This window comes from Prionailurus viverrinus, chromosome C2, assembly GCF_022837055.1.
Source record: "Prionailurus viverrinus isolate Anna chromosome C2, UM_Priviv_1.0, whole genome shotgun sequence".
Lineage (NCBI taxonomy): Eukaryota > Metazoa > Chordata > Mammalia > Carnivora > Felidae > Prionailurus > Prionailurus viverrinus.
Window position 1 is genome coordinate 84,541,869 of NC_062569.1, and position 25,964 is coordinate 84,567,832.

Here is a 25,964-nt window from a genome sequence, read left to right on the forward strand (position 1 = left end):
ATTTATGTACGAAGTGGGAACAAGCATCTTTGCTGTGCAGTTTTGATATATAGAGATAGTTTCTAAACTATAAAACACATTAATAGTAATTATTGTCATCGGTATTTTGTTGACTAAAAGGCATGTGCCATAGTGCAATTCACACTTGAAATATGGAACTTTAATAGGTTTGGTTCGTTATCGAAAGACTATTGCTTACCTAATAGATTTCAGGCACTAGACACACTGACCAAAAATATTTCATTAAAGTAACAAACCAAATAAGGGACGCTCACTCACCAGTCTGTAGCACCACCGCCCTCACGGTCCCGGAGCACGCTCCCTTGGCTTGGATAACCTCTGTCCCACAGAAAAGGACATGCCTTTTATAATCGGCTTCACTCTGCGTTTTCCAGGGCATGGAGCTCTCCATCTTGGGCAATGGAGTTTTGGTGACTGGAATACTTTCTCCTATAGAAAACAAACATCTCATTTAAATCACGTATGCATTCACTAGGCATGCGGTGGATGTTTGTTATAAGCCTGCAGGGGGTGGCAGGGACAACCCTAGGTATCAGGGATACAAGGAGATTGTTTTTTAGGATATTTCTAGTCCCAATAAATAAGAATAATGTATTATAAATACTATAAGTATTGTAACATCCAACACGGACATTAAAGAAGGCTAGAAATAGCTGTGTAGGGAATAGCAAGTTGTGAGGTCCAGAATGTGGGGCATGGGGAATGAGGGGCCATGAGACCTGTGCAGGAAACCAAAGCAGGGAGGCCCTAGGTGCACATATTTAAGTGTTTACATGGTTTTTGTAGGCATTAGTGGCAGAAGGGAGTGGGGAGATATTTAAGTGTTTTATTCAGGAGAGTAATATCATATTCATGTACAAGAGAGAGAGTACTTTATCTGCAGTACAGGGAATGGATTGAAGTCTGGTGAGGTTGGAAGCTGGACATCCAGATGGAGAGAACAAGGTCTGACTTATGGCAGCAGGCAGTGAGAGTAAAAAGAAGTCCAGGAGCTGAGAAATAAGAAGGTAAGAAGTTATAAAACTTGGGGAGAATTTTATATTGGGAGGTCATAGGAACAGAGAAATTCAAAATGGCTTCTTGGTTTCCAACTTGGGGAAATGAGCAGAAGGTGGCATTAGTCATCAACACAGGAATTATAGGAGGAAGGAAGAGTTGCTTTATGTTCACCATGAGTTGGAGATGTCTCGTGGAATGGCTATGTTGCGACGTCTTGCATTTATTTATTTGAGTCTGGAGTTCAAGGGAGAAGCCTAGGCCAGAGACATTTAGTCAAAGTTCACCACCTTACAGGCTATGATTAAAGTCACAAGAGAGAGAAGATTACTGAGGGACCAAGAGTGAGGATAGAAGAGGATAGGACTAGGACATAGCTCTGAGCACTACCAACAATCAGGAGCAGCATGGGACATGGCGCTATCTTGGACAGTTAGGGAGAAGAGAGTTTTCCAAAGGGAAAGATGGTCAGAATCATCAAAAGCAGCAGAGAGGTCAACAAGAAGAGAAATCTAAGGAATCCATTGGGTTTGGCAATTGGGACATGGGTGACTGCTGCCAGTGACATGGAAGGAGCAGATGGCAGTGGGCTGAAGTGCTAATACAGGGTGGCGAATGACGTTGAGGAAGTAATTAGGGTCTGATGTGTGGAATAAACCTTGTAAAGTCTTCCACTGGCCTTTGAAAAGAGGGCAGTACAAAGTCAGAGATATGTCCCACTGTAGTAGGGCCACTTTGTGCCAGAAGAAAGGTACTTAGCATTGCAGAGGTCCCAGCACTAAAGGAATTTTACAAATCTACGGATTCCTTGTATGAAGAAACATGGCCTGCCACACATTAAAAAAATTGGGGTGGGGGGAGACCATACGCCTGGGTGGGTCAGTCGGTTGAGTGTCTGACTTTGGCTCAGGTCATGACCTCACAGTTCGTGAGTTCGGGCCCCACGTTGGGCTCTGTGCTGACAGCTCAGAGACTGGAGACTGTTTCCGACTCTGTGTCTCCCTCTCTCTCTGCTCCTCCCTGTTCATGCTCTGTTTCTCTCTGTCTCCAAAAATAAATAAACATTAAAAAAAATTTTTTTAATAAAAAAATAAAAAACATTTTTTGGTAAAGTTACATAGAAGAAAGATACATGTTCTTGTCTCCATTTCATGCCTTCCTGGTCTGTCCTAGAGAAATGGATTCAATTTTGGCTTCAGTGGGAACCACAGTATGTCAATGTGTCTTCTCAGCCCCCTAGTCCATCTGTGAAAAACCCTTTATGATTCTTCTTTATCTTACAGAAATGTTGGCACAACATCTCCTCAAATGTGCACTCGTGAGAACTCGAAGCACTGTGATCTCAAGGTCTCTTCTCTCTGGACCTCAGCTTCCATTTCCATGAGATACAGTGACCTCTAAGGTCCCTCCCTGCTCTAGCAGCATACTACTTAAAAATGAAATTCAATTAGTCCTAAAGTCCCAGTGTGTTTTCAGGCAGCAGATGTGTGACAAATCCTTTGTCGTGAACCTTTTCACATATTCAAGCCAAGGCAGGGAAGAGCTTGGACTTGACCTTCTGGGTTTCAGGATGTCATCAATAGCTTCATATCTTCCAAGTTTATCAAAAGATATAATTTATAGGGGCGCCTGGGTGGCGCAGTCGGTTAAGCGTCCGACTTCAGCCAGGTCACGATCTCGCGGTCCGTGAGTTCGAGCCCCGCGTCAGGCTCTGGGCTGATGGCTCAGAGCCTGGAGCCTGTTTCCAATTCTGTGTCTCCCTCTCTCTCTGCCCCTCCCCCATTCATGCTCTGTCTCTCTCTGTCCCAAAAATAAATAAACGTTAAAAAAAAATTAAAAAAAAAAGATATAATTTATATGAAAATACTGAACATAAAAGTCACAGATGATTTGAAATGTCTAATGATCTCTACAGTCTTCTAAGGTAAAGTGACAGGGTTGCATAACCTTTGTTCAAGAAGAAAATGCTAAGCACTCAGAAAATTACAACTGTATCAAACTTAGGACACAGAAAGCAGCTTTAATTTGAACTCTCCCATCCAGAGCAGGACAGTCAAGTAAGAATTGTGAGAGTGTAATATCCCACAGCAAGCCCCAGCTTTGCCACGGTTGTTCTGATAGAGAAGGAACCTGGGAGAGCTTGCCAAGGCTGTAAGTCGTGAGACAGAACCATACCTGTCAGCATGCCTTCATCTACCACACAGCTGCCATCAATCAGGATGGCATCGCATGGCATTTGCACTTTGTTTCCCGTCAAAATTAATAGATCTCCGGGTACCAGGAAGCGTGATTCCAGCTCTTGGACTCCAGCTGAAAGTGTGAGATGGCAGAATCAAGTCAGATTTTTTTCTCACAACAAAGTAGTCCAACATCTAGCTTAATTGGAAATCAATGAAAAAGCAATGTGGATGGAACTGGAGGGTATTATGCTCAGTGAAATAAGTCAGGCAGAGAAAGACAGATATCATGTTTTCACTCATAGGTGGAATATGAGAAACTTAACAGAAGTCTGTGGGGGAAGGGAAGGGGAAAAATAGTTTCAAACAGCGAGAGAGGCAAACCATAAGAGACTCTTAAATATAGAGAACAAACTGAGGGTTGATGGGGGGGTAGGGGAGAGGGGAAAATGGGTGATAAACATTGAGAAGGGCATTTGTTGGAATGGGCTGGGTGTTGTATGTAAGCAATGAATCGTGGGAATCTACTTCTGAAGCCAAGAGCACACTATATACACTGTATGTTAGCTAACTTGAGAATACATTATATTTTTAAAAAAGGAAGCTATTCCTCAATGTTGATTCAAAATCTGAGAATAAGAGAAAAAAGTAATAAATTGCATAAAATGAAAACAGAGAAAAAACCTGAAGACAAATTTAGAAAACGTATTTGAAATTTACAGTACATTACATTACAAAAGATTAATATTCCTAATATATAAAGAATTCCTGAAAAAAGAGATGTACAGCAAATGACTATAGCAAAATTGCTGGAGATGTTAACAGTTCATACATGCACACACACACACACACACACACATACACACAGAGGCATACACACAATGCAAATGGCATTTGAAGAGATCTCATTCTTACTCATAATTTAAAAAATGAAAGTTCCTTCCCTCCTACCTACCTTCCTTCCTTTCCTCCTGTCTGCTTTCTTTTACTTTTTTCCTTCCTTACTCAATCCCAAAGCTAGAGGGGTTTAATAAGATAGGCATCCTTGCAGAAGGTTGGGTGGAGTGGGGTGTGGGGGCAGCCTGCTGCAAGTTTTGGAGCCTAAGCAGAATGGATAGGTGTTTACATGACCTGGTGCAGGGTGTCAGAGCCCAAGGAGGGAGAGAAGGGCCACATTGGTGACAGTGGCCTGGTGTGGGATGTTGGAATCCAAGAAGGGTGAAAAAGGGGTCTACATGGAAGTAGGGGAGGGCATCAGTAATGATGGATGTTGGGTTCCACTCAGCAGGGATTGATAGAATAAGTAGATATAATGAGGCTAATAGGAGTCAGGTTTCTCATAAAGAAAGGAACTTACAAATATAGATGGAAATAAACCTAGAATAAACTCTTTGGTATTAGATTAGAATTAGAGACAACAATGTAAACTGACAGTTTTCAATAGATAAATAGGGAAATAATATAGATGTAAATGTATGTGTATATAAGAACATGCATATATAAAATACATTTGCTTATCTTTTGATATACATATATTCACTAATTCTGTTCTCTGAGAGGGCCTGGGAGCAGTGAAACCCCAATAATAATGTGCATATCTAGTGCCCAAATTTTGGTTTCTAAATTCTATTCCCCTCCCCAAAAAGAATCCTTGTTCCTTAAGGAAATGGCTGATTATAAGGCTGGGCCAAGAAAAGTATCATATAAGCTAGAACCTTTTGTTGCTCAAGGAAATATGGAGAAAGAAAAAACATCAAAACCAATTTAACAGGCTTTCACTGCCTAAATGTGTAACAATTTGAGCATCACAGTAAATAAAGATAAATGAACTATAACCCATCAAATAAAATAGGAATTCATGAGTCCATATGATATAAGCACATGGATGAATAAATGAGGAGAAAGATAGTTTTTTCCTACAGTAACATTACAATTAATGTAGGAGAAAAGATAAAAATAGAAAATCACCATTTGGCAACCATCAAAGTAATAATTTAGCCAAGAAATAGCAACGGGTACTACAACTAGTGGGTAAATTTAATGAGGATAGTTTATTTATATCATCTCAAAGTATCTCTCAACAAAATATTTATTAATTACAAAGGGGAAAAGAGTAAATTTATAGTGGAGAAACCTGGCCGGTACTATTTAGCAAAGTAATCCAAATTAACATCACCAGTAATAGGACAAATTTAAATTATGTAGCACTTGAGAGGAAGCAACAAGGACATAGCATCACTTCTGTGATATCCAGCCAAAAATGCATAACCTGAATGTAACTATTAGGAAATATCAGACAAATCCAGATTGTGAGACTTTCTACAAAATAATCAGAGTGAAAGGAATCAAAGTCATGAAAATCAAGGGAAGATTGAAAAATAAAGAGATATGTTGAACAACACCATTGTGTGATCCCAAATCCTTTTCTATTAAGAACATTATTAACCACTGGGAAAATTCGAATAGGGTCTGAGCATCAGTTTCTATTCATATATCAATATTAACTTCCTGATATTAACGGCTACACTGTCATTTATGTAGGAGAACGTCCTTGTCTTTAAGAAACACACACTAAAATATGTAAGAGTCATGGAGCCTTAATTTGGAAACATACTCTCAAATTGCTCAGGGAAAAAGTTATTTGAACTATTCTGGCAACGTTTCTGTAAGAGTCACGTTATTCCCTTAAAAAAGAAAAAAAATATATATACATATAACATTGCCCATCTATCTAATTAGAAAAATCTAAAAGTTTGCCAGCATAGTCTGTTGACAAGGCCATGAAGACACAGGCACTCTCACAATTTCTGGTGCAAATGCAAGTTGGTACCATCTCCATGGAAAGAAATTTAGCAATATGTACCTAGCAAAAGTGCATACACACATCCATCCTTTAACTCAGCAATTTTACTTCTCGAAATCAATGCCAAAGATAAACTGGGGGCAATATGAAAAGACATATGCACAAACAAGCCTTTTTACTTCAGCACTATCTGTAATAGTAAAAACTAAAAAACAACAATAAAAAACATACTTCAATAGAGAATTGGTTGAATAAACAATGGCTCCGCCATACACAAGAGTACTATACAGCTGAAATCACACACGAAAACTATTTCTATATCCCATTATGAAAGACTCTCTATGAAACACAGTTAAGTATATAAATACACTTGAAACTAATATAGCATTCTATGTCAACTATACTTCAATTAAAATAAAGCATGTAAAACATACACACCAGGAAATATAAGTTAAATGTGTATGGTATATCCCTGTCATCTAAACAGCAGTATAAATATATATAATCTTCTGTATACATGCGATACAGATATGGATATTATATATAATTTTTGTATCCGTTAAATGTAAGAATAAATCAAAAGCAAACAAAAATGATTCTTCTAGAGATTACACACGGTAGATAAAGAGGGATAGGGGGCGCCTGGTTGGCACAGTCCGTTAAGCATCTGACTTCAGCCAGGTCACGATCTCGCGGTCCGTGAGTTCAAGCCCCGCGTCAGGCTCTGGGCTGATGGCTCAGAGCCTGGAGCCTGTTTCCGATTCTGTGTCTCCCTCTCTCTCTGCCCCTCCCCCGTTCATGATCTGTCTCTCTCTGTCCCAAAAATAAATAAAAACGTTGAAAAAAAAATTTTTTAAAAAAGAGGGATAGGAGCCTGACTCTCCCAAATGTCTTGTCTTATGGATTTAAGACCTTTAAGATCTTTTGAACCATGAAGATAGTTTATGTAATCATAATACACATTTTATCTAATTCATAATTTATACATTATATATATAATTTTATTAAATTTATAAATTTGTATTTTATACAATATATATTTGTGTATAATATCTACATAAAGGAATACAAAAAACAAATTTGAAAAGCTAACACTAAAAACCTAAGGCAAAATGAATGGGATGACCCTATCAAATTGTTGACATAAACAGAGAAGAATCATTTTGAGTAACTCTGAAACATAATTTTTTTTAAAAAATGTATAATTTGTACATTTGAAACGGCATATCATAAGTGGGAGAAAAGAAGAATTCCAACAAAACATGAAATTGTTTTTAGGAATTACATTCCTGCAGGGTGTCTTGGTTTGCTATTCTAAGATTAGTGTGTATAAGGAACAGAGCAAATGAGTAATTTGTTGCTATCATTGAGAATCAGGACACTTGAGATAGAGAAAGGAGAGACAATCAACAATCAACAATCAACAAAGTTAAGTAAAAAGCCCATAGCTCTAAACTTGAATTAGAAAGGCCAGTATGAACTCATAATGTATTGTATCTTTAAGAAATTATTTCCTGGGTGCCTGGGTGGCTCAGTCAGTTAAGTGCTGACTTCGGTTCAGGCCATGATCTCGCGGTTCGTGAGTTCGAGTCCTGCGTTGGGCTCTGTGCTGACAGCTCAGAGCCTGGAGCCTGTGTCGGATTCCGTGTCTCCTTCTCTCTCTGCCCCTCCCCTGCTCACACTCTGTTTCTCTCTCTTTCTCAAACATAAATAAACATTTAAAAAAATAAATAAATTATTTCCTACCTCTGTCTCCTAAAAAGGCCTAGCAACAGTGACTAACACGTAGAAAAGAGCACTGCTAGTGTGCTGTTTGAGGTCTCTAACTACCATGACTAAGAGCTCTTTGGAAAAATGGATGTGTCCAGGTTTAGAGCAGAACTGTTCCAGATGAACTTGGAATATCATACCATATCAGAAAGCAATAAAATTTTCAAAGACTGCTGAAGTCATGGCAAAAGAATTCAGAAGCCAACCTGAGGAGGCACTCAACGGCCAAAGATGAGACAATTTGAGCACAGTAAGAATAAAAATTGCCATGGAGAGAAATGTACCAACAACGTTTAACATTATACATCCAGGGGCGCCTGGGTGGCTCAGTCGGTTGAGCGTCCGACTTCAGCTCAGGTCATGATCTCACGGTCCGCAAGTTCGAGCCCCGCGTCGGGCTCTGGGCTGATGGCTCAGAGCCTGGAGCCTGCTTCCGATTCTGTGTCTCCCTCTCTCTCTGCCCCTCCCCCGTTCATGTTCTGTCTCTCTCTGTCTCAAAAATAAATAAACGTTAAAACAATTTTTTTAAAAACATTATACATCCATTTTGACTCTAAAAAAAAATCCTTTGGATAATGCTAGAGGATCAACCCATTATTTTGAAAGCTGGTACATAAAAAAAATAATCAAATATTAATCTTTTATTTCTTAAACAAACTGAATCTCAGGGTAATGAAATAGTTGAGGAGGGTTTTTCTTTACTGAAATATTCCACTTAGTATGTGAAGATGGTATGATACAAGTAGAAATTTGAAACTCCTAATGAAATAGTAAATCTAGGTCATAAACCTTTGTTTGCTAATGTCACAAAAAGAAGATAATCAGATAGTATGCACCTCCCATTTTAGAAGTTCACAATATCAGAGTGCCTGGGTCGCTCAGTTGGTGAAAGTTCTGACTCTTGATTTCAGCTCAGGATGATCTCACCACCCTGAGATTGAGCCCCACATATGCCCTGACAGTGTGGAGCCTTCTTGAGATTCTCTCTCTCTCTCTCTCTCTCTCTCTCTCTCTCTCTCTCTCTGCCTCTCCCCTGCTCATGAGTTCTCTCTCTTCTTCACTCTCAAAATAAATAAATAAACTTAAAAAAAAGTTCACTATATCAACTATGAAGTATTCTTGCCAAAAACTCAAGCCTTGGATCTAACTACCAATTTACAGGAATTGCAAGCAATAGAAAATCAAGTTAAATAATTTTATGAATATGCAATCAACATAACCCAAACTGTAGAACCCACAGGATGAACCACTTCCTTTCTTCAACAACAACAAAAAAATTTGCAAGGAAAATGTAAGATATGGAGGAGGGAATGTGTAGAGTTAAAATAAACTTGAGACTTGGGGCCCCTGGGTGGTGTAGTCGGTTAAGCATCTGACTCTGGATTTGGGCTCAGGTCATGATCTCACAGTTTGTGAGAGTCGGCTCCATGCTGAAAGTGTGGAGCCTGCTGGGAATTGTCTCTCTCTCTCTCTCTCTCCAATGTTCTATCTCTCTAAAAATAAGCATTTAAAAAATCATTATAAAATAAACTAGAGGAGACTTATCAATCAATTGCAGTATGTGGACTTTATTTAGATCCTGATTTGAAGATGTATATACATGTATAAACACACACTGGTGACTCAACTAAGAAAATTTGAATACTTCTATATAATTGATTTTTTAAATTATGGAGCTATTTTATTATTTTAGGTAAAGAAATTTAAAAGGAATTGTTATATTTTGCATATATACTGAATTTTTTTCAAATGAAATCACATGATATCTGGAATAGCAACAAAATAAATCTAGAGTGAAGGAGGTAGTAAGACAGTTGGAAAAAAAAAAGATTCAATGAGCTGATAATCATTGATTCTGAGTGAAAACCACATGGATGTCATTATTGTATTCTCTCCATTATTGTCTGTATGTGAAATGTTTCATCATAAAAAATTAAGCAAGAAAATAACCAGGTTATTTTTAAAAGGTCAAGATTCACTTCCAGCCAAGAAGTAGTAAAAAAGAACAGATTTATCTTCCCACCAGAAACAACCAAACCCATACAAAATATGTGAAACAATGGTTTTGGGGCACTGAACATAAGCAACAAAAGACAGAAAACAAGTGAAGGTGCCTTGCAATTGCTTAGCTTACTGCCTTTAGAGACTTCCCAGGCCACTGTGCAGGGAAGGGGAACCCAGACAAAATCCAGAGGTCTCTATGAGTTCAGAATACAGACCCAAGAGTGCTTAGAGATGAATCATCACATGCATTTGAGGAAACTACTGGCAAACGAACAATTGAACATTTACATTTAAAAATACCATTCACAAGACCATCAAAATCATGAAATATTTAGGAATGAATCTTAGAATGTGTAAGGCCCACACACCAAAAACTGTGAAATATTGCTGAGAGAAAGAAGACCAAATTAACCAAAATGAATAAATGGAGAGACATACTATGTCCATAGGTCAGAAGACTTAAATTTATTAATATGTCAACTTTCCACAAATTGATCTACAGATTTCACACAATCCTAATCAAAATCTCATCATGGTTTTTTTTTTTGTTGTTGTTGTTGTTGTTAGAAATTTACAGGATGATTCTAACAGTCCTATGAAAATGCAAAGGGCCCGATATCACCAAAGCAACTCTGAAAAAGAGAACAAAGTTGGATGACTACATTATGCTATTTTAAGACTAATTATAAAGCCACCTTGTGGCTTTGGTATAAAGACAGACAGATAGATCAGTAGAATAGAATAGGGAGTCTAGAAACAGATCCACCTGTATATGAACAACCGATTTTTTACAAAGATGCAAAGGCAACTGAGTGAAGAAAGGATAGTCTTTTCAACAAATGATATTGGAACATTTGAATGTCTATTTGCAAAAAAAAAAAAAATGAACTTCAATCTTTAAAAAAATTCAAAATACAATATAGATCTAAATAAGAAACCTAAAACTATGAACATTCTAGAATCCAATGTAGTTTTTGTTTGTTTGTTTCTATTAATCTCTGAGGGAGACTAAAAACCAGAGCCTTTACCTGTCTATCATGAATTCAACGTTATCTGATATGACTGGCCGTTATAAATTATGAGTTTCCAACAAGATTCAATTATCAAGTAGAAGACTTATAAACAAAATAAGACTCAATCAGATTTTTAAAATCCAAGTGAATTTTAAGAACATTTTTCTCATCTCCCAACATGTCTTCCCAAGTTTGTCATTCTGTTGTCTGTTCCTCATTGTACATCAAAGACCTCAGACGAAGTTTTTTTGTGATCATTAACAGACAAGAAAGAATCCCAAATATTTCATGGTTTTAGATGCTGGCTTAAAAGGGTCCCAGAATGACCGTGAAGAAGAAAAGCTTCACAGCAGGCAGAACTTTACTTACTACATTAATTTTCCTATTGTGCCTGAAAGGAGAAATAACTAGAAGACCAGATCGATACTAATTTACAGTAGGAAGCAAAGGATTGTCCTGAAAGATTGAAAGTATATTTGTCCATTAGAAGCCTCATTAATGATGTCTAGTCTGGAGGAGGCCTTTTACACCTGGAGAAAAACAGAAACAAAAACAATACACTCATGGTTATCAGCTAGCCACCAAGGACTTCACCGGTAGTCTCGTGAAAGGAATATAGTGGCAGTGTTGCTGATTATTTATGAGTTCAAAGATGTGTTCTTCCACTCACCAAAGCTAACTTGGTTATAAACCCTGCTAAGCACCCAATTTTCCAGCAGCAACCCCAAACTCTTAGCCACCGTAAGTAAATAAAGCTAAGCAAACAGCCTGGTTTTTGCTACCAATTGTTAAAACAAAAACACGGCACTTAATTTAATCTGAATGTGGCTTTTTTCTCTCTCATGAAGGACATTCCCCTTTTGGAAAGAACCCCATCACTTGGAGGTCTGAGAGGAAGGGTGACAGGGGGCATCACCCTGCATTCTATGTAACATTATGATCCTGGGACCCAAATCGTTTCTGTTTGGGCTACAAATTTTATAGCTTTTTGTTGCTTGTCTGTGTGATAGAAAAGTATGCATTGTAGTTGTTAATTATAGCCCTCTCTCCTCCTGAGAACCAGGTGTGTTCCAACCTAAGGGTTGGATAAAGAAAGACTAGAATTTTGCCACCAGGTTATATTCATAATTACGATCTCATTTTGAAAACTATGGATTATTTCTTGATGAAATTAGTTATTCAGACTATTCAGTCCTTTAGGAAAGTGTCCTACTTTTACTCCCCAACTTCATATGCAACAAAGTTGTTAAATATTGTTAAATCTGTTCAATCTACCCTAACCTTTAACAAATTTCCCAAATGTGGGGGATTTCCAAGGAAGGTACCAGCTTGTAACCCTTCATTTTGCAAAGGATGTCTCATGTTGGGATGAGCACTGGGTGTTGTATGGAAGCAAATTGGACAATAAATTATATTTATTTAACCTATAAATATTATAGGTTATATAAAATACGCCTAAATAAAGCTTTTAAAATTGAAAAAAAGAAAATAACCATTATTTCCCATTGTATGGTTATAAAAATACATTTTCAAATAAAAAAATACCTCACATCAACTTATTGAGTAAATATTCATTAAGAACTTATGTATTAAGCACTTATTTACATTAGGACACCACAGAAAAGCTTGATAACCTTGGATTAGACAAAGATTTCTTAGATCTGACACAAAAAGCATGATCCACAAGAGGAAAATTTGATAAACTGGACGTTAACAAAAGTAGAAATATCCACCCTTTGGGAGACACTGTAAAGAGAATGGAAAGCTAAGTCCCAGAGTGAGAAAAAGATATTTGCAATGCATCTTTGTGACAAAAGATTTGTATTCAGAATACAGAAAGAAATCTCAAAAGTCAATTAATAAAAGTGAATCTAGCAGCACAAAAATTTTAACTTCACCAAACAAAATATATATGTAGAAAATAAGCACTTGAAAAAGTGGTCAGTGCCATGAGTCATTGAGGAAATGCAAATTAAAATTACAATGAGATATTATTACACACCTGTTAAAAATGGCTGAAATGAAAAAGACTGAGCATACCAAGTGCAGATAAGAGTATAGGGCAACTGCAGTTCTCATACACTGCTGTTAAGAATGTAAAATAGTACAAACTCTTTCTAAAACAATTTCGCAGTTTCTTAAAAAGTTAAACACTTACCTGCCATATGACCTAGCCATTTCGCACTTTTGTATTTTCTTCTTCTTCTTCTTCTTCTTCTTCTTCTTCTTCTTCTTCTAAATGTTTATTTATTTTGAGAGAGAGACAGAGAGCAAGCAGGAGAGGGGCAGACAGAGAGGGAGACACAGAATCCGAAGCAGGCTCCAGGCTCCGAGCGGTCAGCACAGAGCCTGACGCGGGGCTGGAACTCAAAAACCGCGAGATCATGACCTGAGCCAAAGTCGGTCACTTAACGGACTGAGCCACCCAGACGCCCCACAGTTATGTATTTTCCCATAAGAAATGAAAGTGGATGTCCATGCAAAAACTTGTACACAAATTTTCACAGAGGCATTATTTATAATAGCCCAATACTAGAAACAACCCAAATTTCCATCAGTAGGTGAATGGGTGTACAAACTAGTCTATCCATACACTGGGACTCTACTCAGAAATAGAAAGGAATAAACTATTGATATACTTAATAAAATAGATGCATTGTAAAATAATTATGAACTTTGATTCCAGTAAAATTAACCCAAAATATCTTATAAAAGACAAAAAATGCCCACTGTACAATGCCATTTATATAAAATTCTAAACATGCAAGGCAGTTGCTTGAGGATGGGGATGGGTAGGGAGAGGTTACAGACAGAAGGAACTTTTGGGGGCAATGGATAGTCATTATCTTTATTGTGGTAATAGTTTCATAGATAGTTACAAGGATGTACATAAGTCAAAATCTATCAAATTGTATACTTTAAATATGTTCAGCTTATTGTATGTCAATTTTACCTCAGTAAAGTTCTTTTTAAGGTGAAAACATCTCAAGTCCTTCATTCCTTTCAGTGCACCAGAAACACACACACACACACACACACACACACACACACACACACACACATATGAAGAGGAAAGTAGTGGCAACAACCAGGAATACAGGTTTAAATCCCGTTTTGATTCCTTATGAACAACACACAGATCTAAAATAATGAGACTTACCTCTTCTCCCACATACGGAGACTGTAATGCTATTATGTGACTCAACTAGGTGGTGGAGCTTTACAGATTGCTGAAAAAGAAGAAAGGAAAATGGGAAAAAAGGCTTTTCTACTTGAGGAGAAGTCCCAGGTATTAATTCAGTAAAGTGCTAGTCTCTTTAAAGATAGAGCACTGACTTGTTCCCAACTGAATGCACTGGCTAAAAATGAAAGACCAAGCAGCCTATTAGTTACCTGAAAAGTCATCCAACTTGCTGTGCTGTTCACCAGCAGTAAGAAGTATGTGTTCTTTGATAGAAAGAAATTTCCCAGCATGCTCTGTTCACTCAAAGTAGTTTTTTTTTTTATTTTTTTTTTTATTTAAAAAAAATTTTTTTTTTCAACGTTTATTTATTTTTGGGACAGAGAGAGAGCATGAACGGGGGAGGGGCAGAGAGAGAGGGAGACACAGAATCGGAAACAGGCTCCAGGCTCTGAGCCATCAGCCCAGAGCCCGACGCAGGGCTCGAACTCACGGACCGTGAGATGGTGACCTGGCTGAAGTCGGACGCTTAACCGACTGCGCCACCCAGGCGCCCCTCAAAGTAGTTTTTGATGACCATAAATTTGTATTTAGTTCTTTCAGCAGAGAACATCAAGAACTTGAGTCATTCAAGATAAATGTTCATACCTAAATAGCTTTGAGAACTAAGCAATATCTCAGTTTTGAGTTATTCCACATCAGAGTTCTTAATCTGTAACTTTATAAGGAGTTTTAGTGGTGCCTACTATTCCTCATAGTATACATTGTTTTAATATATGAAATACACAGGACGTTGAGAGTGAATCAGTAAGAGGATAAAAAAGAAAAATACAATAAAATTACATTTGATTTCACATTTTTAAAGAAAGTGTTGTGTAAAAGAGGGTGGCTCAGTAGGTTAAGTGGCTGACTTCAGCTCAGGTCATGATCTCAAAGATCGTGGGTTCAACACCCGTGTCGGGTTCTGTGCTGACAGCTCAAAGCCTGGAGCCTGCTTCAGATTCTGTCTCCCTTTCTCTCTGCCCCCCACCCCCCACTCATGCTCTGTCTCTGTCTGTCTCTGTTTCTCTCTCTCAAAAATGAATAAACATTTTTAAAAAAGAAAGAAACTGTTATGTAAAAGAACTATCTGGTTCTAGGGGTTAAAACTCCTAATCATCTAGTGTATTCATTTTTTTCTTCTGATTTTGCCATTTATGACACCCCCTAAACCTTCTAGCATAAATCATTTATAAATCTGATTAATATGTCCTAAGAACAATTAATAGAGTAACACATAGTGAAAGACAGTGTTCTGCTATTAATGTATCCTTTTATTCATTTTTTCATTCACTCAGCATTTATTACACAAACTCTATGTGTCAGGGACTATGCTAAGAGGTGGGGATAGAATGTTCAAAAAAAAAAAAAAAGAAAAAGAAAAAAAAGATATAGTTCTTACTAGCAAGGAATTTACAAACCACTGGGAGAAATATATTTAATCAAATAGTCACAAACGTAAATGTATCATTACAATCAATAATTTAAAAAAAAGGTATGCTTTTGGAGCATATACAGCCCATAGAAGCAATAACAGAAAACTTCCCTAAATAAGTGACTTTGAATCAAATCGGTTGTTGAATCTATGAGTCTCAAACTCAAAAGAAATGTTTGGGCTGGAAATATATACAAATTTGAAAGTCATTTTAGAACTCATTGGTATATACAGCTATCAGAACAGTGAAGAATCTCTCAATATACACACATGAAAACGCCATGAAGACATACTATTATGAATAATAATAAAGCAAGGTAGGAGATTACATAATGATGCTACCTTTTACATAAGAAAGAAGGAAAAACAAGGTTCATATATTTGCATTTGCTTGACTTGCCTAAAAATTTCTTCTGAAGAAAACACAAGAAATAAATGTGGTTGCACAAGTGGAGGGGAAGAGAGAAAGATAGAACATACATTGTATATGCGGTAGAGTATACATTGTATAGTTTGCACATTGTTTTGCTTTTGAGACACTGCCTCCCCCACAAAAAGCCACTAGAGGAGGATGAACTATAAAAAAGATTGAAAAAGAGCAACTAGAGAGGATGTAGAGTGTGTTGTCTCTGAAGTCTAAGGGAAAGAGCCCTTCAAAAAGAAGCAACAGAGCAGTTAACTATCAAATGCAACTGAGAAGTTTAATAAAAGCTGCAGAGTGAAAAAAAAAAAGTGTCCGCGGTAGGAGGGGGACCATGAAATCAACAAACAAAAGACCAACAGTCCATAAAAATTAATGAAGGACACGAATACAGTTCACAGTGAAAGAAATGCAAATGGCTTAGGACATGAGCAAGTACTCAATTTGTAATAGAAAACATGCTGTTGAAGTTATGCAATTCTATTGCCACTTATATTGGCAAAGATAAGGGAAACCAACACTCCTCTACTGTTGGGAGAAGTGTAAATTAGTATTACTTGTTTAAGATGCCTTTTGAGGATGCCTATGAAAACAGTATACCTAGTTTATAATTAAGTAATTTCAGGTATAAAAATTTTATGTCTCGGGACACCTGGGTGGCTCAGTCGGTTAAGCGTCCCACTTCGGCTCAGGTCATGATCTCACCCTCTGTGAGTTTGAGCCCCGCGTCGGGCTCTGTGCTGACAGCTCAGAGGCTGGAGCCTGCTTCGGATTCTGTGTCTCCCTCTCTCTCTGACCCTCCCCCGTTCATGCTCTGTCTCTCTCTGTCTCAAAAATAAATAAACATTAAAAGAAATTTAAAAAAAATTTTATGTCTCTATGTCAATATATATAAGCACACATATGTATACTTGTTATATCCATATGCATGTGTAATATAAATACATATAATTTATATATATTTATAAACACACATATATGTGGATGTGTAAAAAGATATATGTGCAAGAATTGCGATTGTTTTAACAGCAAAAGACTAGAAATAATCTAACTATCCATCAACATCAGACTGGTTTCAAAAATTATGGTGCATCTAGAGAAAACATATTTGGGCAGACATGAAAGATATTTAAGTTATATTAGGTGAAAAATGGGAGCCAGCGCACAACAGTGCACATAGTGTTTCCATTTGTGTGAAACAAATTAGTGCCTATGTGTTTAATGCTGCTCAAGGTCATAGAACTTTTGGTCTCAGTGAATGCCTTTGGAAAGGGAACCTGGATACTGGGAGATCCAAACTGGGAGGGATATTTACTTTTTATTTATACCGTTGTGTTCTATTTGAACTTTTTAAAAATCATGTGCGTATATTACTATTTCTATAAGAAAAAAATAACTAGTTTAAAAAAAGGAAGTTTTTAATTTTTATTTTAAAAAGTTTATGTATTTATTTTGAGAGACAATGAGAGAGCGCGCACGTGAGCAGGGGAAGGGCCGAGAGAGAGGGAGAGAGAGAATCCCAAGCAGGCTCCAGGACCAGCTCAGAGCCCAACACCGGGCTCAATCCCACGAACCGAGAGATCATGAACTGAGCCAAAATCAAGAGTCAGATGCCCAACTGACTGAGTCACCCCAGGTGCCCCTAAAAAAGGAATTTTTTTAGGGGCGCCTGGGTGGCGCAGTCGGTTAAGCGTCCGACTTCAGCCAGGTCATGATCTCGCGGTCTGTGAGTTCGAGCCCCGCGTCAGGCTCTGGGCTGATGGCTCGGAGCCTGGAGCCTGTTTCTGATTCTGTGTCTCCCTCTCTCTCTGCCCCTCCCCCGTTCATGCTCTGTCTCTCTCTGTCCCAAAAATAAATAAAAACGTTGAAAAAAAAAATTAAAAAAAAAAAGGAATTAAAAAAAAATTTTATAACCACCTATGGCCTTAAGATTATAGTGGTGATCTTAACAAGGGTTCTCTAATGGAGTCACAAGAGAGGAAATCAGGTCAGTATAGTGAGAAGAGACCAGGAGATCAATAAGTGACAAAAGCACGCATAAAGAAGTTTTGCTGTAAAAGGGAGAAGAGAGATAGAGTGGTAGCTACAGGTGGAAGCGGGGTCAAAAGAAATGGTTGCTTCCTTACTTGAGCACATTTAAATGCTAACAGAAAGGCCCTTGGGGGAGGGAGTGAGGAGGTCATTGAAGGACCACAGAAGCACCCTGGGCAAGTCAGAGAGGATGCTTTGGCAAGCCCAGGCAGGGGCCCTTTCTCTCCCAATGGGAGAGCAGGATGGGTGGGAGGCAGAAACAGAGTCCTTTGACAGTTGGAGAGTGGGGAGTTGAGCAAATTCCTGTCTTCTGGCTTCTATCTTCCTTGTGGAACAAGTGGTGAGATTATCTGCTGAATTAGAGAAGTGGACTATGAGATGAACAGGAGATCTCTCTCATGGAGAAATATTTGGTGTGGATTCTTAATTTTGAGAATGGGACAGTGCATTGACCAGGGACCTACAGAAAACTTGCCCAGATAAGGATGGAATTCATGGATTTAGAGTGTCATCAACCAATCTGTTCTACAGGACTTTTTCCCAACGGCACCTAGATCCCCTGGCGTGGGTATAAAGAAAGCCTAGTGTCGGACTCAGGCTTTGACAAATAAGTACTGACCAACTAGAAAAGGCAAAGAGTCATTATGAAACAGACCCTTCCACCTTGCACCCTCTCCCATCATCTTCAAGATTTGACAGTATTCTCTGTACATATTTTTTCACTTATGCACAATTCATAGATATTTGTAAATTCCTCTGGCTGATCAGCCTGAATAAACTAAAGAGAGGAGGAAAAATAACTTGAAAGGTTAGGAATCAGGATGTAATAGAAGGAAAAGGACTAACGTTATTGAGTATCAATATTTGTGCTAGATATTTACAAACTTGGTCTCATTTATTGTGGAGTGGGCAATGGCTATTTCCTGATTCTTCTTTCTAACAGTATTCCAATAAAGGTCCTACTGTTCCCTTTCTGTGGCCACAAGATTGGTGGGGGAAAAACTCACCTCTCTGAGATCATATACCGTCAACGCTATGGACATGATGGACATGATTATGATGGCAAAAGCATATTCCTTATAGTCTTCACTAAACCACAAACAGACACTGAAGAGTTGAAATATGTAAAATGGATTTAAAACCTGTTGGCAGACACAAAAACAGGAAGGCAATGGGGATATTTAGTCTTCGCACTGAGCTATTCATTGACTTGTTTGCTTTCAAAAGCATCTCTGTGACACCAATCACCCCGTACAATATTCTCATTCTTACTGTATTTATTCAGCAATTGTCACGTGCCAGACACTGTGCTTAGCAACTTTACCTGAATTTTCTCATTTAATTTCCATAATTACCTTATTACCCAGAAGCTATTACTTATCTCCATTGCAAAGATGGAGAAGCTGAGCCTCAGATCCCGAGATCTGAGACATGAGATGCTTGAGAAACTTGCTGAAGGTCACACAGCTGCAACAAATCACAGAGTAGGCCTTGAACCCGGGGAGCTGACCCTGGAGCACTTACTTTTAATCACTGCTGCACCTTATCATTCACAAAGTAGTGTCTCGTGGGCCCTCATGATGACCATCACAAGGGTGTAGGGTGTGGATACTATGAGGTTTAGTTCACATGTACAGGCCTTCAGAAGGGTGAAGTTTTAGTTCAGGTTTACGGAGTTAAAATGCTCTCGAGTCTGTTGTTCTTCCCTAGGACATACCATCTGCCATCTTCTAAGCCATCAAAGTACTTTAGATTTATGGATAAGTTGAAGACTACATTTGCTCATAAGTAGAGAGCCAAGCTGAAACTGGGAAACTGTCCTTGAACATCTAGGACACTGTGGAAGAAGGGAGAGGCTAACTCCACAGTTGTTAGCCTGCTTTGGTTTAAGACATTTTGTACCCTTATTCAAATGCTCTCCAGTTGATTTCCATCTGTCTAAGATGGGAACAGTAATCTTTGCCTCTGGTTGGGGAAGGAGCACACAGAAACATTTCCCATCAGTTTCTTTCGCTTCCTTTCTTACTAGAAATATTGAGAAAATACCTTGGGTTTAGTAAGTTTTTTCAAAAACAAGTAGGAGTAGAAGTAAAGTTCAGAAAAAGACCCAGGGTACAGCTGTATGGTTATAGTTTCATAATAATCACTGCAAAATGAAAAATAAGCTCAATGGTAGACTCAAAGAGGAAAAATTCAACTTAATAAATGATGGTCAAGTCCTTTTTTTCCCTCCCACACAAACACTGAGATCTAGAGAACTAATAAGGCTAATGCTGAGGAAATTATGTTGCCCATAAGAAATGTCTTGAGTTTTAAAATTTTTAATTATTATTTTAGTTTCACAAAGTTGGGAAAGGCTAAGAAACATTGGATTAACAAGGAAAGAAAGAAAGAGAAGAGGTTCACCCAGTTATTAAAGGATAAGTAGACACCTGAGTGTCGTTATACTGTGCCAGGCAACATGTGGAAAAGATGGTCTCCAAGGAAAACAGTAGAAAAGAGATATGAAGAATCTATCCTTTGTACTGTTTTAAAATATCACAAATTACAGTTACTTATTAACAAGTAGCATTCTTGATTGTTTGACTAGAATAAACTCCTTTATCCTCTATTTAGTGCCAAGAGTAAGTCCTGCTTACCTCTTTGATGAGTAGTTTCCAAATTGGTGTGATTTCAACATCGATAGTATTAGGTCCACATATTAACCTCCTATAGGGAGAGATCATAGGTCAGTCAGTTACAACTAATAAAAATGAAGCTTATTTTTCACTCATTCGAAAAAAGGCCTATTCACTTTCTCCCAGTCAAGGTAAGCCTCCCTTGTTACATAATATCTCCATCCTTCTCAAAATAACTGAGTGGGGGGGGGGGGGGGGTGGTTCCCAAGGACAAAAACAATAGACATGATCATATTGCATCTACTAAATTAGATTCTTCCTGAGGTCTAAATATTTCCCTGATGGCAATTTGGGTGTTTAATATTAGTGGTTGCCTCACTCAAGTAAGTTTCCAGATTGGCACTCTCTCAACTCTGTCCCCAACTGTGGCTCTGTGGATGTGGGATGGAGAGATCATTGCAAGAAAATAGTTTTACTAGTAAGAAGTACTGGACCTACCTTCCTACTCCTGTTTAGTTCTGGGAAGCTGCAGAATTTATTTTAATGTGAGCAAAAAGATGTTGGGATCTCAAAGACAGCTCTATACTCAAAGTTATACACCCTTTAACTGAAAACCTAGAGGTATATTTCTTAGATTATGCAGAGCAAGGACCCTTTATGAGCTATTTTGCTGTTGGGAACACTGACCACGCTCTCTGTGCCTCCTATATAGATATTCAGATCAGGTAGCTTGGCCAAATGTATTAGAGCAGTGTCTCCTGAGATTTAGCGTTCATACACATGACTTCCTGATCTTGGTAATGTGAAGATTCTGATTCAGAGGGATGATGTGTGGTCTAAGATTCTGCATTTCTAACAAGCTTCTAGGTGATGCGGATGCTGAAAGGCTCTGGGTCCCTTCAAAGTACTGGCAAATGGGGGTGCAGGGGAATACAAGTATCACAGAAACTTAGGACCAGCAAGGTCTTTCCAAAGTCCTCCTCCCCTTTTTAACAACTAGGGAACCAAAGCGCAGAGATGAGAAGTTCCTTGCTCAAAACCACACAGTGAATTACTGATAGACTTATTCAACACTGTGCTCTTCCTCAGCCTGGTTCCTCTGCCCTGGAACTGCTTTGGAATCATGGAGCTCCAGTTCTTGCACAACAGTTTCTGCTGCTCTGCAATTATTATTCAACTATGTGATCTTGGCATAAAATATATTTCCTGATTACAACCAAAACTGGTTCAACCCCATTATTATAACCTTGAGAAGCTCTGTGTAGAGTAGAAAGAGGACTAAACCTGTGAGACTCAGCTCTTCTATTACCTCCCATCCATGTGACCTTTGCTCAGGCCATTGAACCTCTGTGAGCCTCAGATTTCTCATGTATTATGTTGGAATGATGAGGATGTTCATTCTACCTCCCCCACAACGCTGATCCGATGAAGCAAGAGAAGGTATGTGCATGCATTGAATTTAATAATACTGAATAGAGCATTACAAAGTTTTCTGATATTGACCAGCTAAGATAATGATTTGCTAGGCTCTCTATTTGGCTGATGGCAACCGTCCTCTTGAGCTGATGTAGAAAACAGTAGGCATGGTACCTAATCTCTTGTTCTTCTCTTGTTAGACCTGATCCAAATTTCAGATGTATCTTGGCAGAACTGAGCCAGTCTTCCAAAGAACTGAAATAATAATAATGAGAAAGACCTATTTAGAAATGATATTTTTGAGATAAGTTTCTCTGTTTCAGATGAAATTACTGAAATGACTTACCCAATTTTCTGGAACTGTCCTTCTAAGTTGTTCCAAACATATCTTATTTTCTGCACTTTTATACATCTCACCTGCAAAAGAAAAGTACTAAGAAAGTCTCTCGTGTAGGGATCAGTAAATGCATAGCAGTTTGGTGGCTAAAGAAGTGCCTGCAGAAGAAGCAAAAATAGAGCTCTAATACACTTCTTTAAGATTATCCTTTCCTAACTTACTGCAACTTTCCCTGCTACACAAGTGGCATTCTTTCTTAGGAGTTTTCATTCAGTCGAAGTGTATCATGCATGGGCTTACTATGCAGATGAGTATATATGATAAAACTCTGTCTCTGTGTTCCACTAGGTTATTGATAACCTAACAAAGGAAGAAAATCTGTTACAAAAGTGAAAACTATACCATACAGTCCAATATATATGTCAAAGAAATAAAAATATGATCAAGTAAGATGTATGGTATTGAAATGCCGTAGAAATGTTGAGTGGGCAGATGGCTGAAGGCATCATGGAAGTGATGGCATCTGAGCTGCAGCCTTGAAGGGCTGAAAGACTTCTGCCCAGATAAGAAGGAAAGAGGGCATGTTGAAGAGATTCTGCACAAGTCGGTTGTGAGGAGGGGCAAATGAGTGGGTCTACTTGACTGCAGACTGGAAAATGAGGCTGGAAAGATAAATAAAGATCAGAGTGTACAGTCTTAAATGCTAGGGTGAAGTATCTCGGACTTTGTCTTGTGGGCAATGGACTTTCAAAGAAAACTATAGAAGAGACTGTGAAACAAAATTAGGCTGGCAGCAGGTTCTAGAAGAGAGTGAGGAGGTTTTTGCAAGAAAATGTTCTCCAGGACGTGAGCGTCCAATGTCAGCAGTGAAAAGGAAAGGTAAGGTTAACGCTTATGGCAATTACGCCTTCTTGTTCCTGATTTCTTTAAGCAACTGTATATGTGAATCTGAATTTCCATTAACTGGCGACCTAACTGAGCACAAAGAGATATAGTGCCATGTTGTTATGAGACGATAGGTATAACCTCCTTTTGCCCATTGGAATTAACTGGAAGCTTTAAAATACTAATGCCAGGGTCTCACCCTCAAGAGATTTTGATTTCACTTGTCTGGGGTGCAACCTGGGCATAAATATGTTTAAATTTCCTCAGATAGTTCTAATGTGCAGACAAAGTTGAGAAACAGTGTCTTCCTTTTATAGCTACTCTGAGAATTGTGTTCTTGAGAAATTCAAGTAAATTTCTCTGCACCATAGTTTCCCCATGAATAAACTGAGGCAATTGAGCAGATTATCTCTAATTTCCACTGCACTCTTCTGGGTTTGTTCTATACCACTGAATAGTACAGTCAGTATAATTGTTAGATAAATTCTAGAACTGAGAAGAGTATACAGCTGAAACCTAAAAAGTGTTCAATACATGTTTTTTGGTAAAGAAGTGAATGAATGCTTTTACAACCACATGAACATCTAGAAATAGAGGTGAAATCCCTAAGCTCCAAGACCCAGGGTACACCAAATCAATCTGAATCCTATTCGATAAATATATGTGCATGCACACGAGGGTGCACACACACGCGTGCATGCACACACACACACACACACACACACACACATTCACAGTTACCCAGTGAGAGCATTAAATGCTGTATATTTTATTTTACAGAATCGATTTGTTTCAATGAGATTGGTTGCAAAGTAACTTTAAAAAAATAAATCCTATTTTCCAATTGATTTTCAGTATAAAATTGGAGTGCACTGCCACTGGGAGTGATTCTTCCTTCACAAGCTGCAAGTTGGAGAGAGGAAAGAGTGTCTGAAGGAGATTGGTTGCCATGGTCCACCTTGCAACCTCACGTTTCCTGTCTCACACCTGCCTGTCTTGTTCAGTCCCTGCAATTCTGCAGAGCTGGACTGTAATCACAGCTTGTTGGGTACATGGGCTTTTCACACATCATCTTTAGTCTTTTTCATCAATCTCTGGTAGACAGATATTATTCTCACCGCCACTTCATCCCTGAAGTTCACTTTAAGTCTTTTGCCCAAGATCACACCTATTAAGTAGGGATTGAATTTGAACTCAAACCCAACTGGCTCCAGAGTCCAGTCTCTCAAAGGATATGATATTCAAGCCAGTCTCAGAAGAAGTTATGAAAAACCCCATAGCTGCCAGGATTCAAGTTGAATTAAGTGAGGCTGCCTCCTTTTTTCCTTCCGTGGGTTCACAAATCTGGGTTAGAACATTTTTAAAGGACAAACTGTGGGAGGATATGAGGCCCCTGCTCAATTAGAGAACCTAAATCCAGAGGATGCGAAGGCACAGACTGAGATTGAGAAGCTTATAAAACATAACAAACACAAAACATCAGCAGATGAAGGCAGTAATAATGAGGAATAAAGAGGTTCCTACTAAGTTTTACCTCAGGTCAGAAAATAGAAGATTCCATGATCTCCTGTTAATTTCTTCTGTTTAAAAAAAAATAGTGTATTTATTTATTTCGAGAGAGAGAGAGAGCACGAGTGAGGAAGGGAAAGAGAGAGGGGGAGAGAGAGAATCGAAAACAGGCTTTATGCTGTCGGTGCAGAGCTGGATGCGGGACTCCAACTCGGGAACTGTGAGATCATGACCTCAGCTGAAACCAAGAGTCAAAGGCTTAACCAACTGAGCCACCCAGGTGCTCCTCCTGATAATTTATTGAGGCCATCCCTCACAGAGTGAGAAGAATGACCCCATCAGAGACCTTTTGAATTATCTTTAAAATTCTCCTAGCAGGAATCATCTGTGCCTGGAGTTTCTCTGCTTCCCTCCTCACTTTCACAGGCTCTGGACACCAGGTAAGAGGATATTAAGCACACTATTTGCATGGGGTGGAGTTTATTTGCCCACTTCCTAGAACTTCAGAGCAGGAAACTGAAATTAAGACATCAGGAGTGTGCGGTAAGGTGATTTTCAGCTTTCTACTTGGAACCAGGAAGCCTGCCCCTTCCCAGGCTTCCTGTTCCTCATTTCTTGTTGGAACACGTTGTGAGAGCGTCCTGTTTAACAGGTTAAGCACTGGGTTTTACTTTTGCACACAATCCCAGAATAATAGTTAAGTCTCCTCTTAGCTGGCTTTTATAAACCTGACCGAGCAGATCTCCAAACTCTCCCTGAATGGTTTGAATGGTTATCGTGTTGGTATTGTTGCCCTTACAGCTCTCGCCGTCAGTATCATCATGGCTGAAGCCTGTGGCTTCTCCTCTGTTTTCATTAGAGTTTCAGTCCTTTATGAAAGTAGCACATCACAGTCCACAAATCACCCTAATGTCCATATTCTCATCTTAGGTGTACAATGGCCTGAGGAACAGGCACAGAAGGGGTTATTGCTCTCATTTTATAAATAAGAAGCTCAAGGCTCAGAGAGACAGTAATTAGCCAAACCCCCTAAGCCACATGCTGGTAAATGAAGATACCACCCTGGTGCCACAGGTTTCCATTTCAAGACCTTCGCCCCTTCTTTATGTTTATTTGAGCATTTCTTCATCTTTTTGCCCACTTATTAAAGAAGCTGAAGGTCAATAATAACCTGAGGGCAGGTCCCTAAAGTTGATTTGGGATGCCTACTTTTGCAGGTGAATAACCCCCTGACAGATTATGCAATCTGCTGGTTGGAGGTGTTTGACCTCTTTTGTTTTTGTTTGTTTGGGCAATTAAGACACCTGG

At 38.6% G+C, this 25,964-nt stretch overlaps 1 protein-coding gene across 4 annotated transcripts in view; it reads right to left on the minus strand.

The window, feature by feature from the left end:
* LOC125174688 (probable cation-transporting ATPase 13A4) overlaps positions 1-25,964 on the minus strand; it is a 155,157-nt gene that overhangs the window by 53,276 nt on the left and 75,917 nt on the right. For all 4 annotated transcript variants that reach the window (XM_047874319.1, XM_047874317.1, XM_047874320.1 and 1 more), the window contains 7 exons: positions 22,272-22,342; positions 22,100-22,180; positions 20,531-20,600; positions 18,899-19,033; positions 13,945-14,014; positions 3,193-3,327; positions 280-450 (listed from right to left, as the gene is read on the minus strand). In XM_047874319.1, the coding sequence (XP_047730275.1) occupies positions 280-450; positions 3,193-3,327; positions 13,945-14,014; positions 18,899-19,033; positions 20,531-20,600; positions 22,100-22,180; positions 22,272-22,342 (733 nt within the window). The remainder of the gene's footprint in view (positions 1-279; positions 451-3,192; positions 3,328-13,944; positions 14,015-18,898; positions 19,034-20,530; positions 20,601-22,099; positions 22,181-22,271; positions 22,343-25,964) is intronic.